At 36.3% G+C, this 20,751-nt stretch overlaps 1 protein-coding gene across 4 annotated transcripts in view; it reads left to right on the top strand.

Annotated features, from left to right (window-relative positions):
• The window catches only part of SLIT2 (slit guidance ligand 2), a 361,031-nt gene that overhangs the window by 268,158 nt on the left and 72,122 nt on the right, over positions 1–20,751 (top strand). For 2 of the 4 annotated variants that reach the window (XM_021679393.2, XM_021679395.2), the window contains 7 exons: positions 3,779–3,850; positions 7,593–7,736; positions 7,849–8,012; positions 8,999–9,022; positions 12,542–12,692; positions 15,778–15,852; positions 17,437–17,580. In XM_021679393.2, the coding sequence (XP_021535068.1) occupies positions 3,779–3,850; positions 7,593–7,736; positions 7,849–8,012; positions 8,999–9,022; positions 12,542–12,692; positions 15,778–15,852; positions 17,437–17,580 (774 nt within the window). The remainder of the gene's footprint in view (positions 1–3,778; positions 3,851–7,592; positions 7,737–7,848; positions 8,013–8,998; positions 9,023–12,541; positions 12,693–15,777; positions 15,853–17,436; positions 17,581–20,751) is intronic. The other 2 variants (XM_021679394.2, XM_021679397.2) reach the window with 1 other exon arrangement.

Below are 20,751 nucleotides of genomic sequence, written 5' to 3'. Positions count from 1 at the left end.
TTAATTTTTTTTTTAAGATTTTATTTATTTATTTATTTGAGGCAGAGAGAATGAGAGAGAGAGAGCACATGAGAGGGGGGAGGGTCAGAGAGAGAAGCAGACTCCTTGCTGAGCAGGGAGCCCGATGTGGGACTCGATCCAGGGACTCCAGGATCATGACCTGAGCCAAAGGCAGTCGCTTAACCAACTGAGCCACCCAGGCGCCCGGTAAATGATTTTTTTAATGGATTCAGTTTGCTAATATTTTGTTGAAGATTTTAGCATCCATGTTTATCAGAGGTATTGGCCTGTAGCTCTCTTTTTTTGTAGTGTCTTTATCTGGTTTTGGTATCAAGGTAATGCTGGCCTCATAGAACAAATTTAGAAACTTCCCTTCCTCTTCTATTTTTTGGAACAGTTTGAGAAGAATAGGTATTAACTCTTCTTTAAATATTTGGTAGAATACACGTGTGAAGCCAACTGGTTTTGGACTTCTGTTTGTTGGGAGTTTTTTTAAATTACTGATTCAATTTCATTGCTGGTAATCAGTCTGTTCAAATTTTCTATTTCTTCAATGAATCATGGAACACTACATCAAAAACTAGTGATGTAATGTATGGTGATTAACATAACATAATAAAATAAAATCAAAAAATTTTTTATTTCTTCCTGATTCCATTTGGGAGGTTATATATTTCTAGGAATTTATTCATTTCTTCCAAGTTGTCCAATTTGTTGACATATAGTTTTTCATCATATTTTCTTATAATCCTTTTTATTTTTATGGTATGAGTTGTTATTTCTCTTCTGTTTCTGATTTTGTTTGAGTCCTCTCTCTCTCTCTCTTCCTCTCTTTTTGATGAGTCTGGCTAAAGGTTTATCAATTTTGTAGATCTTTTCAAGAAGCAACTCCTTATTTCATTGATCTGTTCTATCGTTGTTTAATTTCTATTTCATTTATTTCTCCTCTGATCTTTATTCTTTCTGCTGGTTTGGAGTTTTATTTATTTTTCTTTTTCTAGCTCCTTCTGGTGTTAAGTTAGGTTATTCATTTGAGATTTTCTCTTGCTTTTTGAGGAAGGCCTGTGTTGCTATAAACTTCCCTCTTAGGATAGCTTTTGCTGTGTCCTAAAGATTTTGGACCATCATGTTTTCATTTTCATTTGTCTCTGTGTATTTTTTTTATCTCCTCTTTGATTTCTTGGTTGACTCATTTATCATTTAGTAGCATGTTATTTTACCTCCATGTATTTGTGCTCTTTCCACATTTTTTTCTTACAGTTGATTTCTAGTTTCATAACTTGCTCCTTAATTCTTTTATGGGTCCCCCACAATTTATATGCATCCTATTTCCTTTTTATATTTCAATGGGCTCAAAATATGAAATTCCTTCAGTATTCAAAATTGCTATTTTGGGCTGCTCTTTGAAATAATACTTCATTCACCTCACTTGTATTAGTCTGGTGGCACAAGGGCAAATGATGATCATTCAACAAGTAACAGTTGGATTCAGCATAACTGGACACCAAGCTTAGAACCTAGTAAAGCTCTTGGCACATAATAAGTATATGGTATCTATTGTTAAATTAATCAGTTGAATGATATTGCATTGAATATCCTGAAACGGTGTTGCCTTGATCTGCTCATGTGTGTTTCCAAAAGCCCTCTCGTCTCTTATTTCTGACCTTAAATAATACAATTATTGTTGCTTATCCTTTTTAATTCCCTTACCTCTTTGACCCTGACAATACAGAATTCACTCTTTTATTCTTTGATTTTTTTAAATGGCTTCTTCTCTAATGATTTACCTTTTCCAAAGCATCTATATTCTGCACAAGTGAATTTTTTGTTATACTATATAACTATGCCACTGAGATCTATACAAATGGAATGCCTCCTTACACAATATAGTGTACAGCTATATTTATTTATTCCCTTGAGAATTTCCTTCCTATATTGTAATACATCCCACCTCTCACTGACATCTTAGAAGGAAACAATAGCTTTCCTTCACTCATATTCACTTCTCTTGTATTGTTATTTTCTTCCTTTCCAAACAGAAATCATGTACTGTTGCCAAACATATTAATTATTTAGATTTTATTTCAGCTTTTTCCTTTACATATTATGACATCCTTCATGTCCTTTCCAAGAAATTATTTTTCTCATTTTTAGAAGAAATAAGATCATTGCAGAGAATATAAAAATAAAGAAAAATATATAGATGCAAATTAAAATCACCTCTGAATAGCAAATTGCCTGCCATCCAGAGATTTTCTGCTTTTTCCTATGTATACATGTATATATTTTTCTAAACAAAATTAAGATCATACTATAATATACTACTTTATTATTTTTTTCAAATTTAACATTATATCAACACTTGAATGTCATTACTCTTCAAAATACAATTTTTATCAATGTGAAATATGCATTTAATACCTTTTTTGGGACTTGGAGACATTTTATTTGTGTGTATTTTTTCATTGTTATAAATTATAGTATGATTAACATTTTGTGCATAAAATATTGTGTCTTTCTCTGATTATTTTCTTAAGCTCTTAAGAGTGAAACTAAGTAAAAATTTTTATAAATGTCCTTACAGCTCTTGATATATATTGCCATATTATCCCCCTAAGGACTATAATTTCCATCTTTTCCTATTCATAATTGTGGTTCCCTTCTTTTGGGGGTTAAAAGTAGATAAGCATCATTTCAGAATTATTGTTAAGAGCCAATATGATGAGTCAACATATTTCTATTCATTTGTTGTTGAAATCCCCTCATTTCACCCAGTTTGCTAATTATTCCTTTATTTGTCCCCTTGCTAATTTATTTCTTCATCTCACTCATCCAACAATGATCACTCATCAATCCAATGTTACAATGTCACTGCATACTCAAATCAACATTAGGCGCCAGGTGTACTTGAAGGGTCTAAGCCATGTGCTTGCACTTGGTGGCTACACTTAGTGGTTGATCAGAGGTGTATACCATGAGGATGCATTCCTGTTCATATTTTTGGAGAAACGTACATTTCAAAAATGTTTCTGTAATCATATTAGTGATCACTTTCTTCACAGATCTTAACATTTCTCAAACATACACATTATGTAGCAAAAACCTTACCTTTATCTAGATTCCTTTCATTTTTTACCAATATGATAAGCCTAAAACTCATCCCTTTAATAAGTAATGAATTCCACATTTAGTGTTCTCCTTTGTTACTATAGTATGAACTCATTATATATGAACTGTGTGTGTGTGTGTGTGTGTGTTGCAAAACATGACAATTGAACAGTGGACATTTCTAAGAAAGAGCAATAAAATTATGAATTGTGTTCATTTTTGTTAATTTTTCTTATTTTTTAGTGCTTTATTTTTTTAAAAGATTTATTTATTTTAGAGAGAGAGTGTGAGCGGGAGGAGGGACAGAGGGAAAGAGAGAGAGAGAATCTTAAGAAGACTCCCCACTGAGTGTGGAGTACAACTCAGGGCTTGATCTTATGACCCTGAGATCATGACCTGAGCCAAAATCAAGAGTTGGACGCTTAACTGACTGAGTCACCCAGGTGCCCCTGTTTTTCAGTGATTTCTAAACTCTCTGCCATAAGCATATATATGATCTATAATCAGGAAAAAACACATTTGCAAATTGAAGTTTGTTTACTCAACTGTAGCTTTTATGATATATGGAGTGCTTACTAACCTCCTATATGCCTGAATACATATGTGTTGGATCAATTTGTTACACTGGCTTGATGTCTAATTTTTTTTCATTTAAATCATGTTTTTTCAGTGTCCTCTATGGAAATAAAATCACAGAACTCCCAAAAAGTTTATTTGAAGGACTGTTTTCCTTACAGTTACTGTAAGTATTTGATAGTTTCTGATCTGTTGAACCAAACGTTATATTTTAGTCAGTGTACACTCTCATGGTTTCGTGGAGACTTCAGAAAAGCTCAACCCCAAATGACATAGTTTAATGAAATGGAAAAGATTAGTATAGTGCAACTAACATTGATGGGTGTTATTTATTTGAAGACACGGCACTTTGAAGTTGTCTTAAAACCTTTCTGTCCACCCTGTCACAAATGTAGGCTTCTTGGCTACTCTGTCATTAAAAGCTTGTGCGGTCTCTGCCCTTTGTGAAACTCTCTGTTTTGATTTAACAATAGTTGGGAAGGAGAGTGACATAGTGAGAGGTTTATCCACCTTTGTCCAAAGCATCTGCAGGAGGGACAATGCTGGAATACCGTGCCCCCAACCCAGAGGTCCCAGAACACAGCAGGAGCACTCCAACTGGTGTTTACTCAGAAAATTATCTGTAAATCCCTGGCCTGCATCTTCTAAAAACCATTCTGCTTAGAGAGTAGCTACCTCTTCTTTGTCTCAAAAGAAGAATGTACCATACATATATGTATAAGAACAAAACTTGACCACAGGTGTTTTAGTGAATGCTCATATGAAAAGGAAATTGGAAAAAATACGCTAGTCTTAAGATGGTTAGTGTTAGATCATCAAATTCTCTTCAAATCACCAAACATACATAGAATTCCTCCTTTGGGGCTGCTGTGGATACAAAGATGAGTATGATGTACTGTCCTCTCTCAACTAGTTCATAGTCAGTCTACCTTAAAATTCTGAAGTTTAAAATATTATTTTCTCTTTTGGTATACATTTGTTGGTGTTGGGATTTGTATCATTGATTTGGCAAAAATTTACTCCTAATCCCACAGATTTCCCAAATGTAGATCTTTTTCCTTACTTGATCAATGTAAGTTATAATTATATCCTAATATTCATATTTTAAATTTTCATCATTATCCAGAAACATATTTTATATCACAACCCAGTTTTCCTACACAACACACAGATGCACACAAATGAAGCAAATTGTTAACAAAACAATATTTACCTTTACTATGTATAGTACTCTCCATTTTACTGCATTCTCTGTCTCTCGCTCTGGTCTCTCTTTTTCTGTCTCTTTAGTACTGTGCAACCTAATAAACTGATTTTACAACAGACCAGTAAGTCATGAAAAATACTGATCCTTATGACCTAATGTCTTTATTTGGGTTTCAAATTATTTTTTAACCTTTGAGGTGGGCTCTGCAAATATTGCTTCTGATCTTTAATAGAATGACTCTATATACATTATACACATTATAGGTATATCTAGATGCTATAGCCAGGTATTACCTGTGTGTTATTTGCTTCTCTGTCATTCTTCTACCTTTTCCTAGCACTATTATGTTTGCCATTTACTTGCAATCTCTTGCTATCGCTTGCCTGTCTAGTACTAACACTTAAATAGTACCTTCTTTTTCCTTCCACACATACTTATTGGTGGCTGATGTAACAACCAGGTTAATAAACCATGGGATCTGTATACAGATAAATCTTACTTAAAAAGCTATCTTTGTCCCTCAGCCTGATATGTTATCTCTAGATGAAGGCCAGTTCCTAAGCCTGCCAGGGCTAAAGCAACACAATTGTCTCTTTCTGGCTAGCTGAGAACTTGGTTAAGCATCTTAGATTTGCTTGAACAGATGAGGTACTAGGGAAAAGAAGTAGGTAAATGGAAAGAGCAAAAGGAAGTAGTGTGTGCAATACTTTCTTTCTCCTACTTTGCTGACCACATAATTTAAAGTAAGTACAAAATGCTCAAAACAGCACTTTCTTCAATTGTCTTCAGTGCTCCCCACTTTTTCCTTCTCCTTATTTCTGCTCTCTGACTCCTTCAGTTAGCTGACAGATTGGGGAACACCGTCAGTGTGACCTGTGTTGTGGTGCAGTGGAGAAATGGGATTACCAGTCCATACCTGAAACCAGTTCCTAAGCTTTTAAGAAACCATTATGAGGACCACAGAGAAGACTAAAGTGTCAGGTCCTAAAGGGAGGTTAAAAAAAAAAAAAGGGCGAAGAGAATTATCCCGAGGAAGTCACAGCTTTGCATGTGTGTGGATACCTAAAAAAGCAAGTAAAGCAGAAGAAATACCCTATGTTAATTAAAAATAGAGATTCTTGGTGGACAAAAGGGAAAACATTTTTCAGTGTGTTAAATAAGAAGGCATACAAATCCAAATGACAGAGCACATATTTTTTGAGCTACTAAATATTTGTTCAAGTCTTAAGTATCAAAGCAGTAAAATAAATGCTAATAGAGATAAAAGTATCAAAAAAAATTCTCTGCCCAAGGAGGTCACTAATCCACCTTTGGGCAAACACGTAGGCCTACAGAAAGGAGGTGCCAAGACTAAGTAGCACTGAATAAGTTCCTTAGGGACCTAGAGGAAGAAATACTTTAGTTGGGTAGAAGCTTCTGAAAAAGGTGAGCTTCCCGCACAGTCATGATAGGCCAGAGTGTTGAGGAAGGTGGAGGGCAAGGCAAGTGTATTCCCAAAGGGAGTCCAACATGCATAAAAACCCAGACACGATCCCATACAACCTACAAGAATGGCGTTTGCCAAAGTATGATTTGTAAACCACAGTTCCATAGAATATTGAAGTCAAATATTGATAGCATGTTGGAAAAAAAATGAGTTTGTGGCATATTGTGTTAAACCAAGTTAAATGGGTATTTATACTGCAGGACCAGGGCCTTTAATAGGGTTATGAATCATGTCACTCTCCAAGAGGATCATGAAGTGTTCAGTCAACAACATATTTATGGAGCACCTTGTATGTGCTTGGCACAAACAAAAATGCCTATCTGGGGAGAACATACAAATGGCAGCAATAATGTAATAAGTAAATCATATGTAACAGAGAGAAATACGTATTTAAGAAAATAGAAAAAAATAAACAGATCATAGTAAAGGAATTGTGTGTGCTAGAGGTTGAGGTGGGGCAAACACAGGTGATGGTATTGAAGAGAGGAGTCAGGGTAGGCTGAATTGAGACAGTAAGATTGCAACAGACTCAAAGAAGCAGAATAGTCAGACCTCAAGGGAAAGAACATTCCAAGCAGAGACCCCCACAAAGAGACATGTGTGGCTGGAGCTGAAGCAGCCAGGGGAGAGGTATATAGAGGTAATATAATTAGGTATTATATTAGAGGTATTAGAGGTATTAGGAGTTCAGAAGGGGGCGCTAATGGTCCTACTGGGCATTGAAGCAATTTGTCAGGACCTTGGCTTCCCTCTGAACAATTTGGGAGTTGCTGCCTGGCTTTGAGAGAAAGTGGCCTGTGTTTTAAAAGGCCACTCTGGCTTCTGTTTTGAAAATAGACTGAATTTCTTCACAGAGCAGCTAGAGAGACTAATGTTCTATGCAAATTTTTATGGCATCCTTGACAGGAGACGTTCGGTCTCACCCACCTTTGTCTACTGCCCTACCTCTTCATCTTCCAGAGAATATGTTGAATAATTTTTATTGAATAAATGTGTAAGTACCACTAGATTTAGGCATTCATTAAACCGCGTGACCCTTGCTTTATCTGGAATATCTTCCACCTGTGGTACCTAAATTATTCCAGTTAAAATGCTAGTGTTGAGGTTCAGAGAAATGTTATTTCTTGATTTCTTGTATTTCTCAAGAAGGACAGAATCTTGAAGGTGGGTTAACGAGATGCTACACTTTAATTCTGCAACTATTTGATCAAACAGATTATTGAATGCCAACAAGATAAACTGCCTTCGGGTAGATGCTTTTCAGGATCTGCACAACTTGAACCTTCTCTCCTTGTACGACAACAAGCTTCAGACCATTGCCAAGGGGACTTTTTCACCTCTCCGGGCCATTCAAACCATGTATGTATATATGGCTTGGATCAAATATGATGACTGCTGTCCTCACTGTGAATTTGAGAGTTGAGTTCATTGCAAGTCATGTATAAAAGTGTTCTGTCTGTGTTTCTGAAAGGCATTTGGCCCAGAACCCCTTTATTTGTGACTGCCATCTCAAGTGGCTGGCGGATTATCTCCATACCAACCCCATCGAGACCAGTGGTGCCCGCTGCACCAGCCCCCGGCGTCTGGCAAACAAAAGAATCGGACAAATCAAAAGCAAGAAATTCCGTTGTTCAGGTAATTTCTTACTTCATGTGATATTTCCCCTGTGTTACCAAAAACAGTGATTACGGAGACCTAGAGACTGCTGGTCTCCAGATGAATTACCAAACATTGTAGAATATACTTTTTTCTTCTGTCTGTAAAGAACAAAATAAAGGGAGCTATAGATACAATTCATATAGCACTCCTATAGCTAATATTTTAACACTATATCCAGCATAACAAATAGGTTACCAGCCAAGAAAAAAATGATGCTTGGATACTTCATACTGTATTTTTAGGGTTCAAACGAAACAGGGGCCTTTTAGCAAGCTCAGAATCCTTTTTATGTCTGTTAAGTCTCATGCCTATTGTATTATTCTCCACTGAGAAACTTAAGGTAATCAATCATGTTCTCATTTCTTCAGAAAGTGAACTGAGACTTGATTATGTGATTTGCTCAGGCTCAGAAGTAGGGGGGAAAAATTTCCCGATCCCTTGCTTCACACACTAAATGTGTTTACTTATTTTTCACCCTCTTATTTTAAATAGGACTGTGAGGATAATTTTTTTTTTTTTGCCAAAAGGCCATCTTTTAGCATTTTGGGAATATTATATTTATTTATAAAAAGCCAAATCTAGATCCATTATGTTACTATTATATAAAAGGCTTACTTCATTGAAATTTTCTGTTCACTTTGGTCTCATCTTTTCTGTGTTCTTATGATAAAATACATTCTGTATGTTTTGAGTAGTATGCTATCTAACTATTCCAGGGGTATTTCACATTCGGCAGTTAATTCATACTAAAAAGCTAATATCAAAACAAAGCTGTTTATTGTCCATGGTTCTAGAGACATTTACTACTCACTGTACATTATTATACTTCAGCCACTGCTGTGAATATAATTCACTTAATTATCTATAGTACCTATAGTCCATTCTTAATCTAATATAACTCATATCTCTGCTTGCTGACATTCAGGTGCATCTTCTATTTTTTTTTCTCTTTTTTTATTTAGCTAAAGAACAGTATTTCATTCCAGGTAGGTTTTGCTCGGTACTAGGACTAACTGCAGACACCCTTTCCTCACCTTATAAAATATAGCTTCTGAAACTTTGATATGCATGCGTTTGAAAGTACAGTGGGTACTCTGTAAATAGATTGACTTCTGCATAGATCACTTGTAGCTGTTTCCTGAAAACCTGACCTTTGCATGCAGCTTCTGATGTTAGACATATATATTATTAAACCCCCATCTTTTTTTTCCTCTCTCACTTTGGCACATTATCTAAAATTTCTCACAGTAGCTAAAATGTTTGAACCTATAGCCTTCTACTTAAATCATTTTCTCTCCTTATGTTGTATATCTGATCTTTCAACCTGTTTTTAAAATATAGCTTATTGAGCTGGTTTTAAAGACAGAGACCTTTCTGTTGTCAAAGAACTAGTTCTGCATGAAATCAGTTACAAACACACGGAATTCTCTTGTCGATCATGAAATTTACTTTTTTTAATATAATTCTTTATACTAAGAAAGTGTCCCTTACTTTTTGCTTTATTTTGCTTTACTGTTGCTTCACTTTTTATACAAAAACAGCAACTTACTGCTTGTTGACATGCAATTATACATTATTTGTAACATTGTTGCAGACTTGGGGTGATGGTATAACTCCACAGAAACAATACTGACCTACATCCTGAAAGCCTCAGATGTTCCTGGGCACTAAATGCCTTGAATAATTTAGGCAGATGAATGAAAAGTTTTTTAGAAAAGTAATTGAAATGTTTTACCACTACAATCTTAACACTCTCAAGTCTGATGATTCTGGAACTAGCTCTTTGAAACATGTTTACTTATTTTTTTCCTTGCCTGCCAATTGTGTAAAATGCCTCTTGTTTGTTTTAAACCATTATATAAAAATATGTGTTAGTAATTGATTGGCTACATTTACCAACTCCTGGGGATATTCTAGACTATCATATATTTTAACAGCTACCAATAAGAAGATACTTATATGGTGTTAGTATGCAAAAACCTTACTGATTTTTTAAAGAAGAGTTCTGGGTTTGGTCTCTATTTTAAGGAGATATGTGTTATTTGCCATTATTGAATTATAATTTGAATAATTTTATGCATATAACAGATTTTGTTTTATTACTTATTTTGAGCTTGAGTGATCAATAATATTTGTATGTTACATGGGCTGCATAAGAAAACATGTTGAATAGAACAGTTGATTGGCCTTCAGAGGCAATCTTTAAAATTCATTATTTTTACCTCATTGTTAAGCAGAAAGTCATCTGATAACTATTACTTACCCAGAAAAAAGCCATATTCTAAATACCAGAACACCTATAGGATAAAACATTAATATTACTAAAATCTTCAAATTATGGCAGTTGATAGAATTGTTATCAAATTATTCAAGAAATTACATTTAAATATAATGCATTAATAATTTAGAAATTAATATTTCTGATTCACAAATTAAAGATCCGACATCAGATTGTTTTCATAAATTCTGATAGAGTTTTGCCTATTTATTGACAGCAGTCAAAATAGGTTTTTTTGGAAACACACTGTATATGTGATATCATGGCTTAATTGTCAGTAATTTCTGATCATTCAATTTACATCAAAGCAATAACAATAGAAGTCAGGACTCAGAAGGATTCTTTGGTCCTTCTCTCCTTTTTCTTCCTAGATTATATTAAAATTTTAGCTTACCTATAGAGTCTTCATAAAAAAAATATCATTGTCATTACAATGAATGCAGACTATTTTAAATATAAGATACCTGATATACCTGTCATTTAGCCCTTTGTTCCCAGTATTTCTTCATTTCACTTTTAAAACGAAAGCTTAAACTACAGGACAACAGTTCCTCAGTAAATGCCCTGGCATTAATTGTCAAGTCTAATGAAATGATTATATTCAGCTTTGTGATTGTATGAGGTTCTGATTTCATTTCCACTAAGTGACATTATTTGTAAGTTGGAAAGGCCATTAAAAAACATGTAAGCCACAACAGTAAGGCTTAATCCAGATGTATTTGTTTTTGAAGATCTCCATGATTAGTTTTTCACTTACGTTTGCATGTTTACTTGCCTACCACCATTCTATATGGCATTCTAGATATTATAGTGATAACTCAACAGAAAATCTATCTTGCAGAGAGCTCATCATTTAGAGGAATCGACAAGAACTTAATTTGTGCTGTGCATCTCGTATGCCATTGCTTTTCCTGTAAGAGCACTGTGCTTCAAAAAAGTACTACAAACATTTGCAAAGCATGACAATGGCTGTCATACTCTGCCATCCCCCCTATAATTGCCATAGTAAGGAAAGAAGGAAGAGACCTTCACTAGTTTTGTATATGTGTTGATTAACCTTAATTGGGATTACTCTTTCTTTCCTTCTTGGTGATCTTTACTTTTGCAGGAATTCACCATTTTGGCTGTAAGTAAAAGTGTCTGATCTGAAACATAATGCCCTCCCTTTTCAATCCTGATGTACTTCTTCTAGTCTTGGTCTTTTGCACCTTTTTTTTTTTTTTTCCCAAGAAGCAACCACAGATCTTTTGAGCTTCTCTGTTGTCCTTGTAGCTCACCTTCAACTTCTTCCTGGATGTTGTTCCCGAAAGCTGTTGTTTCCATTCTGCCGTTCTGAGGAACAGTGGAGGCACCTTTCAGTGTAGCCCCTTCTTTGTGTTTCCAGGAAATCTTCGGTAGTAATACTCTTACTATGGTCATAAACATTCTGCGGGAAGAATGCATGTCATGTAAACAGTATTACGTTTCCAGAGCGTCTGTAGCTTTTTCTCCTGCTTCCCTTCATCTTTCCTCTCGGTCTTACCCTTGGCCTAGTGGATGGTGTAGTGATTATGTAGCGAGATTTTCTGTTGTGCTTGATCTAACCATGTGGTTGCCAGGTATGAGTAAAACATGGTTCCGTCAAGCACCATGGAACGTCACGCAGCTTTCTACAGCATGACAAGCTGCTGAGGCTTAAATCAGGATTTACTTGTCTCCTTTTATAAAATCAAAATGAAAAAAGAGGGCTTTTTTAGGCATTTCCGAAGATTATGTGAGAGGGAGAGAATAATATAAGACCATAGAAAATTTAAAAACCTGAGTACATCTATTTGCCTTGAAAGCCCTAATTTAAAATGATATATAGGAATATGTTTCTTACTGGATACATTTTAAATTCTTGACTCAGAGAAAAAAATAAACTTTGTAACAATTAATAGCCATTGTATGATTAGCTGTCAACTAGGCTAGAATGGCTCATAACTGGATCAGCAGAAAGTACAGCTGTGAAAAGCTCATCTCTATTAATGTTTTCCTGTCCTGTGAATCTGGTTACTCTTTTTTCCAGCAAATTCCAAGCCCTTGTTTTAACCCTCTCCTGACATCCATTGACCAAAAATTCCCCAAGTTGTCTCCCTGCTGCATAATCTATAGTTATCTTACTATTTTTCTTCCTACAAATTAATGACTATTCTAACCTTTAGACTCAGTATCTTTTTTTTTTTTTTTTGCCTTGAATCCTCAATAGGTACAGAAGATTATCGATCAAAATTAAGTGGGGACTGCTTTGCAGATTTGGCTTGCCCTGAAAAGTGCCGCTGTGAAGGAACCACAGTAGATTGCTCCAATCAAAAACTCACCAAAATCCCAGACCACATTCCCCAGTACACTGCAGAGCTGTGAGTTCATCTCCCAATAAAATCCGGGTTGGGAGGGAGGGAATGAAAGCATCATAGCTTTGCAATTTTTGTCTTTCCCTTTTATTTTTAAGAATTACATTGATTTTAATTAACACACATGGCCATAACTCTTCTTTGTACAAGGATATATTAGAAGCTATCTTACTTCATCTTTCTGGTCTAAGACATGACTACAGAAATTAATTTATGTCTCAAAAATTCAGTTAGTTCTTAATAATGCTAATAATAAGAGCATTCCTTTGATATTTATTTCTTGGGTATTATTTATGCCCGCACCCATTTCTAAACATGTAATAGATTTCTAAGGTATATAGTCTTTTGCAGCAACCACATAAAATAGTTGGTGAATCACCATTTTGAATCTCTGTTAATTATGAATTCAGTCAGAGAGCCTTAATTGGCTTTATTACCTCACTGAGTCGAAGGTGGTAGGATTCTGTGATTATCAGGTATTTAAAGCACAGAGGATACTTTTTCCCTGAACAATGGATAGCATTGCAGGAAAAGCTGAAAGGACAACGAGATCAGATTGATATTTATAACCCTACCTCGAGCCTAGCACATACTAGGTGCTAAAATATTTGTTGAATCATCTATAGACTCTGCCAAGTATGGTTTGCCTTTAGTGATTTTATTTATAAAAGTCATACTAGTTTTCTAAAAATTCAAGAAAAACTTGGTGAAATCTCATTGTTTTCTGAACATCTTAGCAACGTTTATGGATAGCACCATTTGGTATTTGCTATTAACTGCTTTGCAAAGTTGGTTGTCCTTTTATGCTTGTATAATCCTTTTGTCTTCAACTAGCTTGTAATTCCTTGATGATGGGGATTGTGTTTTATAGTTTATCTCCCACTGTGCCTATACTCATGCCTGTTATTTAATGAATCCTAAGCAATTTGAATAATTAAAAATAATGTAATGCTTTCAAAGAGATGACAGAAACTATCCTGTGGCTATAGTGGTACTTTTAAAAAATTATTATTATTATTCCTGTTAGTTTTTGAATCTATTTAAAAGCTCCAGGGTTTTTGTTTTTGTTTTTTGAGGAATTTTTTTTTATTATGTTGTGTTAGTCACCATATATTACATCATTGGTTTTTGATGTAGTGTTCCATGATTCATTGTTTGCATATAACACCCAGTGCTCCATGCAGAATGTGCCCTCTTTAATACCCATCACCAGGCTAACCCATCCTCCCACACCCCTCCCCTCTAGAACCCTCAGTTTGTTTTTCAGAGTCCATAGTCTCTCATGGTTCGTCTCCCTGTCTGATTTCCCCCCCCTTCATTCTTCCCCTCCTGCTATCTTCTTCTTTTTTTTTTTTTTTAACGTATAATGTATTATTTGTTTCAGAGGTACAGGTCTGTGATTCAACAGTCTTACACAATTAACAGCGCTCACCATAGCACATACCCTCCCCAATGTCTATCACCCAGCCACCCCATCCCTCCCACCCCCCACCACTCCAGCAACCCTCAGTTTGTTTCCTGAGATTAAGAACCAGGGTTTTTTGAAATGTGTGGAGACCATGCATGCAGTAAAAGGCCTGAACTTTATTGCTGTGGTATTGCAGGGAGTTTTGTATATTTCCAATATTATTACAAACAATAATGCAATTTATATCTTTCAGCATGATAACAGCTTAAATAGGCTTACTTGTCAATTAAGAATTACAGCACTAACATCTAATTTATTATTCAGGAAAATGTGTGTGTGTTTTAAGAAATTAAGGATTTTGTAAATTATGCATTTAAAAATTAGTACTGGGAGGGAAATATTTGTAAATCATATATCTGGTAGGGGACTTATATCCAGAATATATAAAGAGCTATTACAACTTAACAATAAAAATGTACATTACCCAATCAAAAAGTGCTCAAATTATTTGTATGCACATTTCTCCAAAGAAGATATACAAATGACCAATAAGCAAATGCTTATTATCATCAAGCTAAAAAATGCTTAGTATCATTAAGCATTAGGGAACCCTAAATCAAAACCACAATGAGAGCCACAAAAACAAACAAACAAACAAAAAATTGGACCCCTCATACATTGCCAGGGGAATATAAAAATGACGAATCTTTGGAAAACAGCTTGGCTATTCCTCAAATTATTAAATATAGTTTTACCATGTAACCCAGAAATTTTACACTAGTGCAACTATTCAAAGGAATTGAAAACATACATTCTCACAAAAACTTCTACTTGGTAGCAGCATTATTCATGAAAATCAAAAAGTGGAAGCAACCCAAATATGTATCAGCTGATAGATGAATGAACAAAATTGGTATACCCATACTATGGAATATTATTCAGCCATAAAAAGGAATGAGGTACTGATGTATGCTAAACATGGATGAGTCCTGTAAACATTATGCAAAGTGAAAAAAGCCAGGCAAAAAAGCCACATTTTTTTTTTTATGACTTCACTTATATGAAATGTCCAGAATAGAAAATTCCATAGAGACGGAAAGAAGATTAGTGGTTGCCAAGGACTGAGGCAGGGAGGGAAACAAATTGAAAGTGATTTCTGATGGGTATGAGATTTTTCTTTTGGGTGATGAATATGTTCTAAAGTTAGGTAGCAAGGACAGTTGCACAATTTTGTGAATACACTAAAAAACACAAGATTGTACACTGTAAAAGGGTGAATTTTATGGCATATAAATTGCATATCATAAAAGCTATTAGTAAAAAATATATAGAGCAAGTGATTCGGAAAAAATGGCCTAAAATGCTTTCTGGGGTAAAAATACCTTTGGAGGAGGGGCAATAGTGGAAAAAAGGTTTGAAAAACTTTGTTCTACAGATTACTGAATGAGAGCTGGTTTTGATTTTTGATTATTGGTTTTCTTTACTGTGTACGTCTTAATATTTTATTTTGAGCATTAAAATTCGAGTGAAATGGTGAAAAAATTAGTGCTTCCACAGATTTTCTGTGACATGTATTCTGTTTTACTTTAGAATAATCACAAAATGATCTTACATTTCTGTATGAGAAATAAAAATCCCTTCCTGGCTGTTGGTGATGAAACTTTTGTTTCTTTTTTCTCTGAGGCGTCTCAATAATAATGAATTCACAGTGTTGGAAGCTACAGGAATCTTCAAGAAACTTCCGCAGTTACGTAAAATGTAAGCTGTGCATTAGCCACCTTTTAAAATTTCTGTGGTGTTCTGTTGTGTTTTTCAAATCCCTGTGCAGTTTTATTCAGATTTCTTTGGAAATTGGAAACTATAGAAGATGTGGAGAAATTTCCGTACAATGACTACCTGTGACATGAATTTAGGGTAATTTCTGAGAGGAGCCTGAGTAATCACCTCTTTTCTGTGTATTCAAGGATGCCAGCCACTTTTTGTAGCAAAGCCCTCGCATCTTACTTTAATTCAGACAGCTGGTTTGTTATGTGGCCACAGCAGGAATTCGGCAATCTAAGCTCATTAGAAATGGGTTCAATAGTGTTTTGTAACTTCCTTTACTATTCCCTAAACCATGCTGTTATATCTCTTTCAGCACATTCATGTCAACTATTTGACTTTTTGCTTCATTAAACTTTCATTAGAAGATAGTCAAAATTAATGATTGGTAAACTGGCTTGATAGCTCATCTGTGTTACTACATATCCACAACTCATATTTTAAAATAAGTTTATAAACTCAGCAGTTCCAACATCAATCAGACAGTATTCTTCTCCCCTGAGGAGGAGGGAGGGAGGGACAGAACAGAGGTCAAGCATGTCAGGCCAATGGAACAACCTTCATACAAGAGAAAATATCAAAAGGAGAAAAGGAGTGTTGCTTTGTAATATCTGTGCTTTTCTATGTGTGAATGGCCCACGATCACATTGACTATCCGTGGCAGAGCAGACTACGTCCTGTGCATTTGACCCCCTTATTATACTGCCTCCCAAAGAGTTTCTTATTGTTTGATTGTTCTCATTTTCAGTGACATTGATTGCTCTTTCATTTTATTCATACCTTTCGATTCAACACATATTTATGGAGCAACTATTGCATGCAATGCTCTGAGAGGAATAAAATGATCCATAAAAATGACCCTTGTTCTGGGGGCATTCCTGGTCTTGGAGTGAACAATGAGAAAGAAAAAATAGAACCTATAGGAAGGTGTTACCTCACCTGGATATTTTTGCCCTTGGCCAAGCATTGTCCTGTTTTGTATCATACAAAATATGGACAGTTAAGTTGGATGTTTTGACACATGCTTACAATGAGAGGTTTAACTGGGAACAAACCCATATTCAGATACGTTTCTGATGTGATCTAAATGCTCACACACTTAACCCATCCTTCTTCTTTCTACACAACTGCCTTCTTTTAGTTATTAATTCATTCAATATTTATCAGGGGCACTTATTTTAAAAGTTCCTTATCAAGTTTTGTGCTGAATATTAAGGTTTATACAACTCAATACCAGACCTCAAGAACTTTATATTCCTGGGGACTCTTGCAGATCATTTTGACATGGATTGGGCTGGTATTTTTCACCACCCACCTTCTCCCTCAGTACTATCATCAGTTTGACTTGATAAAAAAATAGAAAGTGGTGTCTTTACAGAGCCTTGGGTGTGTTGGGCAGTGAAGAGCTTGGAAATTAGGAAAGACCTTGCTCCCTAGAAGAAAAGGATCAAACATGTTGTCTCAGTGCCCTCGTTGTTAGAAATAGCTTAAAATCTTGTTTCAACAATTTTTTTTATTTAGAAACTTTAGCAACAATAAGATTACAGACATTGAAGAAGGAGCATTTGAAGGAGCTTCTGGTGTCAATGAAATACTTCTCACGAGTAATCGCTTGGAAAATGTTCAGCATAAGATGTTCAAGGGATTAGAAAGCCTGAAAACTTTGTAAGTATTTTGATCTGCATAGTGACTTTTACCACAGCATTGTAGTTCACTGGTCATTATAATTCTGGGCTGGGGAATAGTGCGGACTTCTCACCCTCCCATCTCTGTGTCTGTCTCTCACAAACACACAAACACAAAACACATGCACACACACACATTTTGTGCATGCAAACGTTCCCTGACTCGAATACCCCTGACTTCAGTGTGTTGCTTTACAAAGATCAAAAATGTCTCCTGGCTGCTGCTGCTTTCTCAACAAAAAAGATTGCCCTTCTTCCAACGCTAGAACAGATCTCTCCCCACCCCCGCCCCCCGCCCCTTTTGCCTCAGAATGTTCATCCTCTTGCATTTTCCTCAGCCTCCATCTAACATTCGCTTTTGGCCCCCGGGCTTGAGCTTCAGAATCCAATTGAAACCCTGTGGCAGAATAACTAACAGTTTATCTGGAAACCACCTTCTTTCACTCCTGTGAAGTCTTAGTGAAAAAGAGAGACTGACTCATGGTAGATCTTGTACTATCTATTTCAAAGAAACATGCTAAGAGGTATGTCCATTTGTTCAGGGGTAGGGAAGTTAGGAAAAAGAAATTCTATATGTTTCCAAAAAAGTTGTTGGCCAAAGAGGACAGGGATTGGATTGAATAGCAAAAACAACACTTTGTTACTTGAATTTTCTACAGTGCATATATTTAGTTTTTATGATCTCTAAAGTATATATTATGTTTGACAAAAGTGGCAACCTAAAAATTGGAAAAGACACAACCCAAAACTTGGAAGCCTTTGGAAGACGTGAAGGAAACTACTTGTAACCAAGAAGCTGCTGATGGTGATTGCAGTGGAGAGAGGTCCAAGCTCCGCCATGTCTCTAAACCATCACCCCGCCCCTCAGAGCCACAATCAGGGTGACTGTAGCTGAGAAGCCCCCTGCCTGCTCAATACCAGATGCAGAAGGAGAAGACCATTTCCCCAGCCAGTGTGGATGTGTTCATAGCTTCCTAAATTCAAATCCTCCTGAAAAATCTCTGCCCGTGAACGTAGACGTGTGCTCCTTGAGCTTCACAGGGAGAGTGTGGCATTTAACTTCCAGTAGGTCCTGCCTGCAACCCTTCTACAGACTAACTTGAGCCCCTTCAAAATGTTATGCAAATATTCCTTTAGCCTTTTTATGGAGGAGATACCGAGGAGAGGGGAGGGGAGAGCAGAGAAAATGCACCCCAGGTGGATTCATCTACTCCCGCTCCCCCTCTGCCCAAAGGGCTGCCTCTGGCAACTCAGCAAAACAGGAATCCAGCAAGCAGAAGCCTCCTTTGTTGGATACTAGTTGGGGGACTACTTGTTACGGGAACCTTCTCTTTGGAAGGGGCAGCATGAGGGATGGGGAGAGGTGGGGAAGGAGGCGGAAGGAGTCTGTATCCCACCTACGTTAGTCTGCCTTGGGCTGCCATAACAAGATACCACAGACTGATGATTCAACAACAGAAATTTGTTTTCTCACAGTTCTGGAGGCCAGAAATCCAAGATCAAAGTGCTGAGAGGGCTGGTTTCTGGCAAGATCTCCTCTTGGCTTGTAGATGGTGCCTTCTCACTCTGTTCTTATATGGCCTTTCCATATGTGCGGAGAGAGTGAGCTCTTGGTGTCCCTTCCTCTTCTTACAAGGATGTGAGTCCTAACAGATTAGGGTCCCACCCTTGGGACCTCATTTAACCTTAATTACCTCCCTCAAGGCCCTCTCTCCAAATATAGTCACTTGGGGGTTAGGGTTTCAACGTATGAATTTTAGAGTCAAGTTCATAACACCAAACTAGGCAGCTCATTAAAGTGGTTTTTTCTGACTAGTTCCATTTACAGCACTCTCCCTGAGACAAGTCATCCTTCATTATATTTCTAGAGATGTTATTGTGCCTCATATTTGGCACGTAAGACAGATGCCCCTGGCTGTCTCCTTCAGCCACTCTGCTATACAAGAATAATAGAGCATTTTAGAGCCAAGCTCAGAGTATTCAAAGGACAAAAGTAGGTTTGTCTGGACATATATATTTCTCCAAGTGTTATCTCTCAGCTTGGAACTGTGAAGATTGTGACAAGGCGCCCCACTATCCCTAGACTTCTTAACTCTGTAGGACTAGTAAACCTCTTAGTAGTATGTGCACAGATTTCAGTGAGGCTGAATATTTGACCTTGCAGGCAAAATGTAGTACCTATGTGTGCTTCTGGATTTTTCTAGCAACAGAAAGCAAAGCCTTCTTCAGCTTCTCCCAGGGGTCCGTGACTTCACCAAGATTAAGAACAAGTATTCTTTGTCATTTACAGCAAATGATAGTGCTGATAGAAATACCTTTCTGTTCTGCATTTGCTTCCGAACATAAAATGATGCCTTGATAAGGATGGCATCATTCTTTCTCTCTATCTGTGACTTAGCAGATCACCCAAATTGATATTTCTTATTTATTTCTATAGATAAGATAAAATTCTAGAATTTTATTTTATTTTTTTTTAATTTATTTATTCATGAGAGTCAGAGAGAGAGATAGAGAGAGGCAGCGGCCGAGGGAGAAGCAGGCTCCCCGCCTAGCAGGGAGCCTGATGCGGGACTTGATCCCAGGGCCCTGGGATCGTGACCTGAGCCGAAGGCAGATGCTTAACCATCTGAGCCACCCAGGCGTCCCAAATTCTAGAATTTTAAAGGAACACTCTGTTATTCATTTCTTTTTGCCTCTGTTTTATATACTGCAATCTTCTAGTAGGGTAGGGTGGTCCACACATGTCTAGAAAAATTAAGGGAAATAACTTTTCAGCCTTATTTCTCAATAAGATTCATGGCAACTGTTCATTTTTACGTGGGGGTTTTTAAGGAATTTTTCACTCCTTTTCTAAGCCCCACAAAAAAACAGTTCAACAGAGAATTAAGAATGGAGCCAAAACTTCAGCAGTGACGAGGAAATGACAAGTGTTAATCCTCTTAATGGCAGTGACTAAAAAATGTTTTAAAAAGGTCAGAATTCTTTCAAGAGAAGCCTATTTAAACTTCACTGTGAACAACTGGAATCTGTTAATGATTGCCTCTTTTTAAGTTCCAAACTTTAAAACAATAATTTTCATAAATAAAATAATTTGTGCAAGAATTGTGGGTGCTCCATCTCGTTTGGGTTCCCAGCTCGTGCTAACATTAAC

Source organism: Neomonachus schauinslandi, chromosome 2 (assembly GCF_002201575.2).
Source record: "Neomonachus schauinslandi chromosome 2, ASM220157v2, whole genome shotgun sequence".
NCBI lineage: Eukaryota > Metazoa > Chordata > Mammalia > Carnivora > Phocidae > Neomonachus > Neomonachus schauinslandi.
Note: the sequence above shows the minus strand (reverse complement) of the source record. Positions and strands in the feature narration are given on the sequence as shown.